General features: G+C 36.0%; 1 protein-coding gene across 3 annotated transcripts in view; it reads right to left on the bottom strand.

Annotated features, from left to right (window-relative positions):
• LOC121856299 (hydroxyacylglutathione hydrolase, mitochondrial-like) overlaps positions 1–17,500 on the bottom strand; it is a 33,557-nt gene that overhangs the window by 4,253 nt on the left and 11,804 nt on the right. For 2 of the 3 annotated variants that reach the window (XM_042351779.1, XM_042351762.1), the window contains 3 exons: positions 6,481–6,710; positions 6,205–6,308; positions 3,370–3,556 (listed from right to left, as the gene is read on the bottom strand). In XM_042351779.1, coding sequence (XP_042207713.1) covers positions 3,370–3,556; positions 6,205–6,308; positions 6,481–6,710 — 521 coding nt within the window. The remainder of the gene's footprint in view (positions 1–3,369; positions 3,557–6,204; positions 6,309–6,480; positions 6,711–17,500) is intronic. The other variant, XM_042351772.1, reaches the window with a different exon arrangement.

The raw sequence follows: 17,500 nt of genomic DNA, 5'->3' as shown, positions 1-17,500 counted from the left end.
TCTATATATATATAGTATATATATATATATATATATATATATATATATATATATATATATATATATATATATATATATATATATATATATATATATATATATATATATATATATATATATATATATATATATATATATATATATATATATATATATATATGTATATACTGTATATACAGTGAACCTTTTACGCTGCTTTCTACATTTACGCTACTTTGCCAGAACCAGAATTCTACTTTACGCTGCATCTACTCATATAGCGGTGAAGTATAATTTTTATTTAGCTCATAAAATTCATACAAATTATCCGCCAGAATATAATTTACATTGCTGAATTTTACAATTTGATGATCATTTCAGGATTTTGCATTAGACATACAAATTTTAGATCTAATGCAAGTATTTTGTTTACTCAGAGCAAATATGTTATCTTTTGTGCAAAATATATGACATTTATATTCAAAATATTCCTGGTCTTGCAAGGAATCCAGCAATGTCAATTATATTATCCTAACTTTAGTCTGAGGTATTATTTATTACTAAAAATGTAAATATACTGTTATAACCCAATCATTTCTCTGGTAGGGAGGGAAGGTGGGGGGTGAGGGGTAGGGAGGAGGGAGACCCAGGGAGCAGGTGGGGAAGAGGGGGAGGTGGGGTAATTTGATTGACAGATAGTATTTCAGTAAGTATATTTTGTTTATTTATTGAAGATATTTGTTTTAGCTCATAAAATTTAACAAATTACTCGGCCAGAATATAATTTACATTGCTGGAATTCTTACAATTTGATGATCATTTTGAATATAAACATCATAGATTTTATTAGACATACAAATTTTAGATCTACTTTAAGTATTTTGTTTACTCTGAGTAAATATGTTATCTTTTTGTGCAAAAATATATGACATTTATATTCAAAATATTCCTGGTCTTACAAGGAATCCAGCAATGTCAATTATATTATCCTAACTTTAGTTTGAGGTATTATTTATTACTATACCTTAAAATCTAGTGGTTTTCCCCCAAACATTTCTCAGAGAGGGAAGAGCCAGGAGTGTGAGAAGAGGGGAGGAGTTGAGTCCATTATTTGAATGGACAGGCCAGGAATCCAATGCTCTGTTTGTTCATTTGAGGGATAACAAGCATTGCATTGACTGGGATAATGCCTCCTCAATATTACCTTGTAATTCAATTGATAGTAGGAACATCATAGAATCTAGTCTCCTTAACATACCGAAGCATTCAACATGAATTTGAGTAATGGCATGTACAAACTGGACAATTTTGTAATTAAGAAGATTTGTAACCAGGAGAGAAAGTTGGGTCACCTTACCCTCTGACCTGACTACCGACCGTTGCCGTGCTATTTAAAGATTAGTAGGGTCATTACCTAATACCTGACCATTGTGGACCTGGTCTCACCCTCCTCTGTATATATACACCTTGTTTTGTACTTCTCTTTAGTCTGTACTCTCCCCTGAAGATGTGAATTACACGAAAGCGCTTGGGAACTTCGTGTTTTCTTCTTTCCTTGTGGTTATCAGCATATATACCTGAATCGCGCACCTACGGTGATTTTCTTGCATATACAGTGAAGCCCTCGTTAGTCGGACCCATTTAATCCGGATTTGGGATCAGTCGGACAAAATGTCTTAACATCTCCACCACTGAGTATTGTGGGGGGGGGATGCAACTTTTAGCTTCAGACATGAAAAATATTTACCATTTACTGCCAGTAAGCAATGGAAACGTAAAATATGTACCAATTAGTAATGAAAAGTTGTGCAGTTCCTTCAGCAAATGAAGCTCACCAACTTACAATAGGCTAAATTACCTTACAACGTGTTTTCAGTAGTCTATGTTGAAGTTCTTAGCACAGGCTAACTTATCTTATCATATACGGTATCACAGTTCTCATTGATCTACAAAAAATACCGGTAATAAAAACTTTTTTGATATTTCACACTTAATATAATACCCGGTAATCTACTTCAACCTCCTATTGTTTACAACGACGCATGACGCACCACCAGCTGTTGAGTATCAGCTAGACGGTACACGTGTTTTTCGAATCGTTTTCAGTTAAAAAACTGTTACATCACATGTATATTTTACCTTAACTGTGCCTGAATGAATATATTCTCGGAAATAAATAGTAGTTTTGCTGAAACATGATGTATGTCAATGTAAAATAGGATAAAATACATGACGAAAACAAAAGATTTTACCTAACCTTCCGATGTTCAAGAGAAGTTACTCATTTTTTTTAATAGTTCTTGGTTAAAATACTGTTATATTACAATGGTATTCTATACATACTGTGCTTGATATAATGTATTCATGGAAATGTAATATTTTTGCTGAAATGACGTACGTATTACAGTGGAAAGTGGGATAAAATCGTGACGAAAACAATGACTTTCGCTTTCTTTCGTTCAAAAGATATTACCGTAATCGCTTTTCGATTGGTTTTCAGTTAAAAAACTGTTGTATTACAATAATATTCTATCCTAATTGACTTGAATAAATATTACGATACCATATTTCTGAATATTTTCATTAAAATCCATCCAAATCATTTTCCTTGTCATCGTCTGCAGCACCAAACAGCTTCTCCCAGTCCTCTCCTTGAACAGGGCTAGAGGGTACGTGTTTTTTTAATCGTTTTCAGTTAAAAAACTGTTACATCACACGTATATTTTACCTAAACTGCGCCTGAATGAATATATTCTAGGAAATAAATAGTAGTTTTGCTGAAACGTGATGTATATCAATGTAAAATAGGATAAAATACATGACGAAAACAAAAGACTTTACCTAAGCTTCCGATGTTGAGATGTTATTCGTTTTTTTAATAGTTTTCGGTTAAAATACTGTTATATTACAATGGTATTCTATACATACTGTGCTTGATATAATACATTCACGGAAATGGAATATTTTTGCTGAAATTATGTATGTATTACAGTGGAAAGTGGGATAAAATCGTGACGAAAACAATGACTTTGAAATATACTGCAATATTAACCCCTAAATCGGTTAATTCGGGCAATCGGCTAAAACGGACACCCTTCCCCCCCTATTAGTCCGAATTAATGAGGGTCGACTGTGTGTGTGTGTGTGTGTGTGTGTGTATATATATATATATATATATATATATATATATATATATATATATATATATATATATATATATATATATATATATATATATATATATATATATATATATATATATATATATATATATACATACATTGTGTGACCAACACAGGGGTACTTTACTTTTCATAGAAATATTATGAACTTGACATCAATATCTATCTATGGTAGAGGGGACAGAAGGCAGGCAGCACACACTATTACCTATGGTAGAGGGGACAGAAGGCAGGCAGCACACACTATTACCTATGGTAGAGGGGACAGAAGGCAGCCCTTCATCACGTTGTTGCTGAACCCAGGCTATTTTTTCTTGTATTGCTGTGTTGTTTGGTTCTACATGAGCACCAAACTTGAGGTTTTGTATGGCGTACTCGTGTCCACAATAAACATGCTGAAAATAAACCAAGTGAAAATAATTTATCGCAAGTTTACTGGTCACATTCTTCTAAAAAGAGCATAATTAATCTATGCACTGAACTCTCATTAATTCGATATCATCAGGGTCTCTGGGTTAACCGAATTAGACCAAAACATAGAATTTCCCCAATATATCAACATACAATTACCCCAATATATCAACATACAATTACCCCAACATATCAATATAGAATAACCCCAACATATCAACATGACCTCAGTATTCTGAAATATCTCAACTTACTTGGACTCCAGTAATGTGAAGTACAGTACCAGCTAATTCATACATTATTTAGTGTGGGCTAACTATACAAAAATTTCAAGCAGTTAGGCCTAGCAACTATGATAATCCTTCTGATAGTCCAAGTAAAGTAAAGTACAGTACAGCACAGTGCAGTACCTGCCTCCAAGGTTGTGGAGCCCACGTATATACTGTATTTCTGGCACAAAAGTCACTTAAGACTTTTAGATGATGTAAAATCCAGAGAAGAATTGTCAAAACCAGATTTTATTAAATGCTAATCAGTTTGTGAGTGAAACTAAAGTTGGTGTTTCTGAGTTGAGCTGGCCTGCTTCACCTCTAAATAAAATAAAAATGTGAAATTCGAGTTACTTTCATGATGACTCTGGCAGAACATAAATTAAAAGAGACTATATTTGTTTCAAGTTCATTACTTAAAAAGATTTGGACAACATTCAGTCAGCAACCTTAAAATTAAGAATAGAGTTAAGTTATCCCCTTAGAATTAGTGACCCCAGAATTTGGCAGTATACAGGCAGGAGTTTGGGCAAGGAATCTATACTCTTGTACAGAATCCTTGATAATGCTGATGATGCTACAACTAAGGAAATACTATGTTTACTTTTGTCCATTTCAATTTTTAGTTTTTTCATACAGTAAACCCTAGAAGATCCGGACTAAACAGGGGGACCACCTGTCCAAAAAAGCCGATTGTCTGAATCTTCCAGCAAATGTACTACAGTAAATGTATAAAAACGATAAATAATTATATAAAAAACACCAAAAATACAGTACCATATTTTACGGTATTTTAGCAGGGAGTATTTAAGAAAAAACTTTTGTGTGTATTTTCCTCCTGCAGCTATAGTTTTCTTAATATATACAATACCAGGAAATGTGAGGAATAAATAAAAATAATATCAATAAATAAGTTACAACAAAAAATACTGTATAGCCAAATCAGCTAATAAAAGCCAAATCAAAGTTTAACACAGTCGCCATTTGCACACACTCCCTGTTACACCATAGTAACGAAGACCAGCTGGGACGCTGATTTCCTAGCAATGCTCCCCATCCCCCACACCCGGAACTCTCCCGTTCCCTCACTAAGTCAGCTAATTCGTGTGCAAAGAAATGTATTTTCCCTTTACGTGTTTGCCCTTAGGACAATTATTTATTTTACTTTTTTCACAATATGTATGTAGGATGTATGTAACTGTGTAAAAATAAATGAAGAAAGTTATGTACATCTACCCGAAAATACGAGTTGAAAAACAATCATAACGCCTCACAGCTTGGCCCAGTAGCCTGGTGGTTACAGTGATGAATCTAACCTGGCTACAATGCCATGATAATCACTATTAAGCAATATTATATCAGTAAACACTAATAATAACAGTAAATCCAGTGAAATATGGCAGGGACGAGGAGAGTTACAAGAGCAGACGATGCAATAACTAGCAAACAAAGTCACTCACTCCCCTTTCTGCTACCGTTGCCAGGCATACATATGGGGCAAATACATATCTTGTACTGTCGTCTAATTTGAAAATGGTGACGAGCTCAATGATAAACAAATTATATAAACCATGCATTTACCTACGATAACATAATAAAAAACATTGTATCATTACTAGAGTAAATGAAATAATATTTCCACAAACAACAATTAATGACTGTTTATGTTTCCCGCCTAGGGCTTCTGTGTCCCGTGCGCTGACATCTTAGTTACTCAGACCTGAGATGATCTTTGCTGTATTGGGAATGTTTCTTAGAGAGGCTTCCTAGTCCCAGGAACCCCCAAATTTTGTCCGATCTTTCGAAATCCAGATTTACCGGGTCCCAATCTTCGAGGGTTCACTGTACGTATTATAAAAAATGAGAAGTACATTCTGACATGTCATGCTAGTTTAGCTTGACCTCACAACAATCTTCACAACTTGAGAATATTTTATCTCATAACATCTATAATGCAGTACAGTAGCCTGCAAATTACTTTCCACCAAAGAGCACCAATATTAAACACAGAGAAAGAAGATTGTGGTATAAAGCTCCGTGAATGAAGCTTTCTCTGCTGGTACAGATTCCAGGCAAACAACACTTCTACTTTGTAAAAAAAAATTTTATGGTTAAACACACATTATATAGCTAAGGCTTATTGATGTAACTGAAGATTTTAAAAAGCTTAGCAGCTGCTGTCAAGAGTTCATACTGTTACATAGAATGCTGGCCGGAGACCTGACTCATGGGATGCCAGTGGCTTGTATAATGTATACAAAAAGACCTGCCATTGCTCAACCAAGATCACTGTGTGGTGTGGTAGACTATAACACTGTGTGGTGTGGTAGACTATAACACTGTATGGTGTGGTAGACACTTACCGTGTGGTCTGGTAGAGCACCAAGCACTTCAATAAGGGCTCTATGCATCTCAACAGCATTTCCCTCAAAAAATTTGCCACAACCACCGAGGAAGAGAGTGTCTCCTGTAATATTATGAGTATCTTTATATACAGTAACTTGCATCATTTCTTGTACAGTATTTCAGGATTAGTTCAAATTACATAGTTATAACAATTATGTTTTTATATACTGTAAATTGGTTGGTCATCAGTGAACAAAATGTCAAAAATTTACATAAGAAAAAATAAATTTTACCTGTGAATACTGCAGGCTTGTGATGTGGGTCATCTGAAGTAACACTATAACAAATGTGTCCCTGTGTGTGGCAAGGTGTGAACAGACACTCCACCTTGAGGGAGCCGATGGTGAACGTGTCCCCGTGGCTCACCTTCTGGGTTAGCGCACCGATGCGATCATCTCCTCCTACCACTTTCAGGGGTTTCCCAAACAGCTCAACCAATTCTTTATTCCCTCCAGCATGATCCCTGCAAGTGAGGATTACTGTATCATGTTCTTGTGCACATTCTTACCATTTATACCTAAATAAATAAATAAATACATAAATAAAATTGTTCTATACAATACTTTGGAAAAAACATTCTTTGAACTACAGTAGTTATTTCCTATAATTTGTAGGGGGATGACACCTCCTTGGACATTGACAGGGTTGGTGCACACATCAACCCTTCCTGTCAACACTGAACGTGTATCTGGTGTCACTAAATGAGCTGTGGATTTAAACAATCTAGATCATCTACTGTGTGGAGATATAGTAGCTACCAATTGGCCTTTTCATGTAATTATAGCAGCAAAACTTTCCTTTACAATCAAGTTGAAAAAACTCTTATCTAGTAACCACCAGATTACTGGATAAATAGTCCCATATCTGTACAGTAGAAGGTAATGAGGAGGCAGTGTGTAACCTACTGTACATCTTCATTGGCTGGTAAGGTGTTTTATTCCCACTAATGTTACTTTATTCTCTCCCTCTACCTGACACTATTCACAAAGCTCTTACAAGTAATAATTACTGTACACTAAGTCTCCATTGAACCAAAGGGTTTGGTTCCACTAAAATGCTTTCGTTAGGTGAATTATGTTCATCAAAACCATTTTTCCCATATAAATTAATGTAATAAGGGGGGAATGTGTTCCTGTACTAAGCTCTGTGATAGATTAATATAGTACTGTACTTAGCTCTGTGATACATTAATATAGTACTGTACTGTACTAAGCTCTGTGATAGATTAATATAGTACTGTACAGTTAACCCTCACTTTACGCGGTCCCGCATTCCGCGTTTCCACGTTAACGCGGTGCCTTGCCAGAACCTCACGTGCTCAAATTACGCGGTACGTGAACCCCATTATGCGGAGAGTGTCCGGCGCGACGCTATTTTTAGATTCGCCCCACCCGCCTGCCTGCCTGTGCTCCTCGCCTCCTCCCTCCGCTTGGGCAAGCGGCACGGTAAGGTTGCGCAGTGTGTGTCTTTGTTGCGTTATCACTGACGTCATATGACGTATCAGACCTGTGATTGGCCATGCATCCCTACCCCCCTCTGCTGCTAGCTGTAACTGGCTTAAAGTATTATGACGTGTCCACCCGGAGGGAGGGAGGGAGGGAGGAAAGACGACGCTTGACCTAGCCGCGGCAGTTTCATCCCTCAAGGCCACTCCGTGTAAACGCGCATACATTGTTCCGTAAAATGGCTTCCGCCGGACCACCACCCCCAGAGAGAAACCTTTCCTTACCTGGACCCAGCGGCACTAAGCTAAAGAAGACACGACGTTCCTTAAGCTACGAGGTGAAGTATACCATCATCCAAGAGTTGGAGAAAGGAACAAGGCAGGTTGATTTGGCGCGCCAGCATGGTGTGAACGAATCTACGATCCGGGCTATAAAGAAGGATGCAGCCAAGATAAAGGAGCACATGAAGATCACAAAGTCTACAGGTGCTTCTATGATCAAGTATTTTCACAACCAGGTGCTTCTCAAGACAGAAAAATTACTTGTGAGGTACTTGGTGCGTCAGGCGCGACGGAACATGGCGGTCGACACGCGCTCTGTTAAGGACTACGCACGTGAACTGTACATGGCAGTGGCACGAAAGATGGGAATTACAGAGCCCAAACCCTTTAATGCTTCCTCTGGGTGGTTACAGAGGTTTAAGATCCGGAACAAGATCACCAATATAAACATTGGTGGTGAAGAAGCGAGTGCTGACCGTGCTGCGGCTAGGGAATTTCCTCCGTTTTTACGTGAGATTATGGAGGAAGGACAGTACAGTGACGACCAGGTGTTTAACATGGACGAATCTGGTCTTTTCTGGAAAAAGCTACCTTCCAAGTCCTTCGTTGTAAAGAATGCCAGCAGGATTCGGGGCCGGAAAATGCAGAAGGAACGCATCACCGTCCTGTTTACCACCAATGCCTCCGGTACCTGTAAGCTCAAGTTATCGGTGATCCAAACAGCACGCAAGCCGCACCCGTACAAAACCATGGACATGACCAAGCTAAATGTCCACTGGCTGACCGCACGTAAAGCGTGGATGTTCTCTACACTGTCCCTCTCCTGGTTTGATGACTGTTTTGTTCCCGATGTAAAAAAATTCTGTGAGCGACAGAATGTGCCATTCAATATTTTGTTGCTGCTGGACAACGCACCAGGACACTTGCCCCTACTGTTAGATCATCACCCCAACGTAAAAGTGGTCTTCCTTCCTCCCAACACTACGTCATTAATCCAGCCCATGGACCAGGAGTTAATCTGCAATGTAAAAGCTGCATTCTCAACAAAAAAATTCCAGCTCCTGAACGACTACACCAACACCAGGGAAGAGTTGCGTAACCTGAGTGACACCACCACCGATAGCAAGAGCGAAGAAGATGAGGATCAACAGTTGGAACAGCAAAAAATACTCTTCAAACAATTCTGGAGAGTATTTAACATCAAGAAAGCTGTGGACTTCTTGGTGGAGTCAAGGGATCAGCTGTCTATTGCTACAATTCGTCACGCATGGAGACATGTGTTGCATGGAATACCAGGTGAGAGGAGGAGTCAATCTGTGACTGGTGAGGTTCAGAATGTTGCAGTAGCAGTGGACCTTGCCAGAGAAGCTGCGCAGACTGTTACAGTTCCAGGCTTCTCCGAGACCACCAACGACGACATCCTGGAGGTGATCAGAGATCCTGAAGTGACTGCCGACGAGATGTTGGAAGAAGAACACGTCAGTGAAGAGGAGGAAGAAGGTGCGTCATTCTCCGAAGAACACAGTTTAAGTCATAGTGATATTAAGGGTGCCATGGAGTGTGCAGAGAAAATGAAGTCCTTCCTTTCCCGCGACAATGACGATGACCGCTATGAAGTCTTCCATACCCGGCTGGTGCAGGCTATGGAGCCGTACATCAAGGTGTATCACGACAACATCAACGCCAGCCGTCAGCAAAGCATAACAGATTTCTTCGCCCGCAACCCACCACAGCCAGCCCAAGCCAGTGATAGTGGCTGTGAAGATGACTTTGAGGGATTTGTCAGGGAAGTCCTGACAACTGTAAGTGACAGTGATGGTGATTCACCTAGTAATGGTGATTCACCTGAGGGCCAGTAATCTGCCCTCTGCCTCGGAACCAGCCTCCATCCCCGTATGCCGACCCATCTCTTCTACTACCGTAAGTGTTCCACCTAATTTTTAGTTTTCTAACCTAACCTTTATTTTTCCTATGTTAACCTTTATTTTTCCTAACCTAACCTCTTCTATATTACTTGTTTTTTCATACCATCATAAAGTTAAGATAAAATTTTTACTACAACATAGTTATGTGTCGTCAAAAAGTGGAGTTTAGGGATCGGCCTGGACTCCATTTCAATTAATCCCATATGTTATGTTATTCACTTTACGCGTTTCTCGCTTTCCGCGGTACCCTCCGGGTTACATTAACCACGTAAAGTGAGGGTTAACTGTACTTAGCTCTGTGATACATTAATATAGTACTGTACTGTACTAAGATCTGTGATAGATTAATATAGTACTGTACTAAGATCTGTGGTAGATTAATATAGTACTGTACTAAGCTCTGTGATACATTAATATAGTACTATACTAAGCTCTGTGATACATTAATATAGTACGTACTGTACTGTACTAAGATCTGTGGTAGATTAATATAGTACTGTACTAAGCTCTGTGATACATTAATAAAGTATGTACTGTACTGTACTAAGATCTGTGGTAAATTAATATAGTATTGTACTAAGCTCTGTGATACATTAATATAGTACTGTACTGTACTAAGATCTGTGGTAGATTAATATAGTACTGTACTAAGCTCTGTGATACATAAATATAGTACTGTACTGTACTAAGATCTGTGGTAGATTAATATAGTACTGTACTAAGCTCTGTGATACATTAATATAGTACTGTACTGTACTAAGATCTGTGATAGATTAATATAGTACTGTACTAAGCTCTGTGATACATTAATATAGTACTGTACTGAGCTCTGTGATACATTAATATGGAACTGTACTGTACTAAGATCTGTGGTAGATTAATATAGTACTGTACTAAGCTCTGTGATACATTAATATAGTACTGTACTAAGATCTGTGATAGATTAATATAGTACTGTACTAAGCTCTGTGATACATTAATATAGTACTATACTAAGATCTGTGGTAGATTAATATAGTACTGTACTAAGCTCTGTGATACATTAATATAGTACTGTACTAAGATCTATGGTAGATTAATATAGTACTGTACTAAGCTCTGTAATACATTAATATAGTACTGTACTAAGCTATGTGATACATTAATATGGAACTGTACTGTACTGTACTAAGATCTGTGGTAGATTAATATAGTACTGTACTAAGCTCTGTGATACATTAATATAGTACTGTACTAAGATCTGTGATAGATTAATATAGTACTGTACTAAGCTCTGTGATACATTAATATAGTACTGTACTAAGATCTGTGATAGATTAATATAGTACTGTACTAAGCTCTGTGATACATTAATATAGTACTGTACTAAGATCTGTGGTAGATTAATATAGTACTGTACTAAGCTCTGTGATACATTAATATAGTACTGTACTAAGATCTGTGGTAGATTAATATAGTACTGTACTAAGCTCTGTGATACATTAATATTGTACTGTACTAAGATCTGTGATAGATTAATATAGTACTGTACTAAGCTCTGTGATACATTAATATAGTACTGTACTAAGATCTGTGGTAGATTAATATAGAACTGTACTAAGCTCTGTGATACATTAATATAGTACTGTACTAAGATCTGTGGTAGATTAATATAGTACTGTACTAAGCTCTGTGATACATTAATATAGTACTGTACTAAGATCTGTGGTAGATTAATATAGTACTGTACTAAGCTCTGTGATACATTAATATAGTACTGTACTAAGCTCTGTGATACATTAATATAGTACTGTACTAAGCTCTGTGATACATTAATATAGTACTGTACTAAGATCTGTGATACAATAATATAGTACGTACTGTACTGTACTAAGATCTGTGGTAGATTAATATAGTACTGTACTAAGCTCTGTGATACAATAATATAGTACGTACTGTACTGTACTAAGATCTGTGGTAGATTAATATAGTACTGTACTAAGCTCTGTGATACATTATACATTAATATAGTACTGTACTGTACTAAGATCTGTGGTAGATTAATATAGTACTGTACTAAGCTCTGTGATACATTAATATAGTACTGTACTAAGCTCTGTGATACATTAATATAGTACTGTACTAAGCTCTGTGATACATTAATATAGTACTGTACTAAGCTCTGTGATACATTAATATAGTACATACTGTACAGTACTAAGATCTGTGATAGATTAATATAGTACTGTACTAAGCTCTGTGATACATTAATATAGTACGTACTGTACTGTACTAAGATCTGTGGTAGATTAATATAGTACTGTACTAAGCTCTGTGATACATTAATATAGTACGTACTGTACTGTACTAAGATCTGTGGTAGATTAATATAGTACTGTACTAAGCTCTGTGATACATTAATATAGTACTGTACTAAGACCTGTGATACATTAATATAGTACTGTACTAAGCTCTGTGATACATTAATATAGTACTGTACTAAGCTCTGTGATACATTAATATAGTACGTACTGTACTGTACTAAGATCTGTGGTAAATTAATATAGTACTGTACTAAGCTCTGTGATACATTAATATAGTACTGTACTGTACTAAGATCTGTGGTAGATTAATATAGTACTGTACTAAGCTCTGTGATACATAAATATAGTACTGTACTGTACTAAGATCTGTGGTAAATTAATATAGTACTGTACTAAGCTCTGTGATACATTAATATAGTACTGTACTGTACTAAGATCTGTGATAGATTCATATAGTACTGTACTAAGCTCTGTGATACATTAATATAGTACTGTACTAAGATCTGTGATACATTAATATGGAACTGTACTGTACTGTACTAAGATCTGTGGTAGATTAATATAGTACTGTACTAAGCTCTGTGATACATTAATATAGTACTGTACTAAGATCTGTGATAGATTAATATAGTACTGTACTAAGCTCTGTGATACATTAATATGGAACTGTACTGTACTGTACTAAGATCTGTGGTAGATTAATATAGTACTGTACTAAGCTCTGTGATACATTAATATAGTACTGTACTAAGATCTGTGATAGATTAATATAGTACTGTACTAAGCTCTGTGATACATTAATATAGTACTGTACTAAGATCTGTGGTAGATTAATATAGTACTGTACGAAGCTCTGTGATACATTAATATAGTACTGTACTAAGATCTATGGTAGATTAATATAGTACTGTACTAAGCTCTGTAATACATTAATATAGTACTGTACTAAGCTCTGTGATACATTAATATGGAACTGTACTAAGATCTGTGGTAGATTAATATAGTACTGTACTAAGCTCTGTGATACATTAATATAGTACTGTACTAAGCTCTGTGATACATTAATATAGTACTGTACTAAGATCTGTGATAGATTAATATAGTACTGTACTAAGCTCTGTGATACATTAATATAGTACGTACTGTACTGTACTAAGATCTGTGATAGATTAATATAGTACTGTACTAAGCTCTGTGATACAATAATATAGTACATACTGTACTGTACTAAGATCTGTGGTAGATTAATATAGTACTGTACTAAGATCTGTGATACATTAATATAGTACTGTACTAAGCTCTGTGATACATTAATATAGTACTGTACTAAGATCTGTGGTAGATTAATATAGTACTGTACTAAGCTCTGTGATACAATAATATGGAACTGTACTGTACTGTACTAAGATCTGTGGTAGATTAATATAGTACTGTACTAAGCTCTGTGATACATTAATATAGTACTGTACTAAGATCTGTGATACATTAATATAGTACTGTACTAAGCTCTGTGATACATTAATATAGTACTGTACTAAGATCTGTGGTAGATTAATATAGTACTGTACTAAGCTCTGTGATACATTAATATAGTACTGTACTAAGATCTGAGGTAGATTAATATAGTACTGTACTAAGCTCTGTGATACATTAATATAGTACTGTACTAAGATCTGTGGTAGATTAATATAGTACTGTACTAAGCTCTGTGATACATTAATATAGTACTGTACTAAGATCTGTGATAATAATATATACTACTGTACTAAGCTCTGTGATACATTAATATAGTACTGTACTAAGATCTGTGATAGATTAATATAGTACTGTACTAGTACTGTACTAAGATCTGTGGTAGATTAATATAGTACTGTACTAAGCTCTGTGATACATTAATATAGTACTGTACTAAGATCTGTGATACAATAATATAGTACGTACTGTACTGTACTAAGATCTGTGGTAGATTAATATAGTACTGTACTAAGATCTGTGGTAGATTAATATAGTACTGTACTAAGCTCTGTGATACATTAATATAGTACTGTACTAAGATCTGTGATACAATAATATAGTACGTACTGTACTGTACTAAGATCTGTGGTAGATTAATATAGTACTGTACTAAGCTCTGTGATACATTAATATAGTACTGTACTGTACTAAGATCTGTGGTAGATTAATATAGTACTGTACTAAGCTCTGTGATACATTAATATAGTACTGTACTAAGACCTGTACATTAATATAGTACTGTACTAAGCTCTGTGATACATTAATATAGTACTGTACTAAGCTCTGTGATATATTAATATAGTACGTACTGTACTGTACTAAGATCTGTGATAGATTAATATAGTACTGTACTAAGCTCTGTGATACAATAATATAGTACATACTGTACTGTACTAAGATCTGTGGTAGATTAATATAGTACTGTACTAAGATCTGTGATACATTAATATAGTACTGTACTAAGCTCTGTGATACATTAATATAGTAATGTACTAAGATCTGTGGTAGATTAATATAGTACTGTACTAAGCTCTGTGATACAATAATATGGAACTGTACTGTACTGTACTAAGATCTGTGGTAGATTAATATAGTACTGTACTAAGCTCTGTGATACATTAATATAGTACTGTACTAAGATCTGTGATACATTAATATAGTACTGTACTAAGCTCTGTGATACATTAATATAGTACTGTACTAAGATCTGTGGTAGATTAATATAGTACTGTACTAAGATCTGTGATACATTAATATGGAACTGTACTGTACTGTACTAAGATCTGTGATAGATTAATATAGTACTGTACTAAGCTCTGTGATACATTAATATAGTACTGTACTAAGATCTGTGATACATTAATATAGTACTGTACTAAGATCTGTGGTAGATTAATATAGTACTGTACTAAGCTCTGTAATACATTAATATAGTACTGTACTGTACTAAGATCTGTGATACATTAATATAGTACTGTACTAAGATCTGTGGTAGATTAATATAGTACTGTACTAAGCTCTGTGATACATTAATATAGTACTGTACTGTACTAAGATCTGTGGTAGATTAATATAGTACTGTACTAAGCTCTGTGATACATTAATATAGTACGTACTGTACTGTACTAAGATCTGTGATAGATTAATATAGTACTGTACTAAGCTCTGTGATACAATAATATAGTACGTACTGTACTGTACTAAGCTCTGTGATACATTAATATAGTACTGTACTAAGATCTGTGATACATTAATATAGTACTGTACTAAGCTCTGTGATACATTAATATAGTACTGTACTAAGATCTGTGGTAGATTAATATAGTACTGTACTAAGCTCTGTGATACAATAATATAGTACGTACTGTACTGTACTAAGCTCTGTGATACATTAATATAGTACTGTACTAAGATCTGTGATACATTAATATAGTACTGTACTAAGATCTGTGGTAGATTAATATAGTACTGTACTAAGCTCTGTGATACATTAATATAGTACTGTACTGTACTAAGATCTGTGGTAGATTAATATAGTACTGTACTAAGCTCTGTGATACATTAATATAGTACTGTACTAAGATCTGTGGTAGATTAATATAGTACTGTACTAAGCTCTGTGATACATTAATATAGTACTGTACTGTACTAAGATCTGTGGTAGATTAATATAGTACTGTACTAAGCTCTGTGATACATTAATATAGTACTGTACTGTACTAAGATCTGTGGTAGATTAATATAGTACTGTACTGTACTAAGCTCTGTGATACATTAATATAGTACTGTACTGTACTAAGCTCTGTGATACATTAATATAGTACTGTACTAAGATGTGACAAAATAATTGCAACACATCAAAATACTGAAGATAAAAAGACAAAGGTACATAAACAGAGTTGTTAATTGTTGTTTGTGGGAATATTAATTCATTCACAATACAGTAGTAATGATACAATGTTTCTTATTATGTTATTATAGGAAAATGCATGGTTTATATAATTTGTTTATCACCGAGTCCATCACCATTTTCAAATTAGACTACATACAAGATATCTATTTCTCCCATACGTACGTCTGGCTATGCCTGGCAACAGGATCGGGTAAGGGGAGTGAATGACCCCTAGTCGAGTGTCTTCTGCAGCTGCAACTCTCCTTACTCCCTGCCCTATTTCACTGAATTTACTGTTTTTATTAGTGTGTACTGATAGAATAATGCTTAATAGTAATTAATGATGGCATTGTAGCTGATGGGCCTAGCAGTGAGTGTTAGTTGGCTCAGTTAGGGAGGAGAGGGAGGGGAGAAGGGTTCGGAGTGTAGGGGGGAGCATTGCTTGGGAGACGGAGGAGGTACTTTCCAGTTGGTCTCTGTTATTATGGGGAAGCAGGCAGTGTATGCAAATGATGACTGCATTAAACTTTCATTTGGTTTTTATTTACTGGTTTAGCAATACAGTATTTTTTGTTGTACAATATTTTATCATGAATGGCAGTCATATAAGAATAAGAGAAAGGCAGAATGTCGGTGACATGCAGTGGGTGGATAGGAGGGAGGGAAGAGATGGTGTGGGAGGATATGATGTGTCAGTCGGTTTGTTTGGTAACACTGGCTGCAGCACTGCTATATACGCTAGGGACTGTCAATTGATTGAAAATGTCCAAAGGGGAGCCACCAGACTGGTGCCTGCACTACAGCACCTCAGCTACCCTGAGAGATTAGAGCGCTTGAAAATGCCTAGCTTATACTACAGACGGGTAAGGGGGGACCTAATTGAGGTGTATAAGCATCTCAAAGGGCACTACTCTGTCGAGTGTCCTTACCTGGAGCTGGCGGACGCTGACCACACAAGGGATCACAGCTCAAGGCTGAAGAAGCCGCAAGTCCAGAAAACTGTGAGGAGTAACTTTTTTGGAGTGAGAGTTTGTGAAGTCTCGGAACAATCTACCAGAGAGTGTTGTGACGGCACCGAGTGTGAGCTCTTTCAAGACAAGACTAGAAAAGCACTGGAGCAGGTTCAGGTACATTCAGGAGCCAGTGCATTCCCAGTACTTGCCAACAGTGCGTAACAGAGACGTGATCGATCGCCCAAGTGGCTAACGAGCCGATCAGTTGTGAAGAGGATAAGAGTAAAAGTAAAAGACACAATTGAACATTGATGTCTACCCACAAAATTGATTGTAAGTATAAATGAACGTCATAGTCCTTCTACATTACATTACATAAATTTTAAATTATGGAGTGAGAATAAAAAATAAAAAATGTACAGTGGTCCCTCGGATAACG

Source organism: Homarus americanus, unplaced genomic scaffold, assembly GCF_018991925.1.
Source record: "Homarus americanus isolate GMGI-L3 unplaced genomic scaffold, GMGI_Hamer_2.0 scaffold1024, whole genome shotgun sequence".
Classification (NCBI taxonomy): domain Eukaryota; kingdom Metazoa; phylum Arthropoda; class Malacostraca; order Decapoda; family Nephropidae; genus Homarus; species Homarus americanus.
The sequence above is the reverse complement of the archived record's forward strand: the minus strand, read 5'-3'. Positions and strand labels throughout refer to the sequence as shown.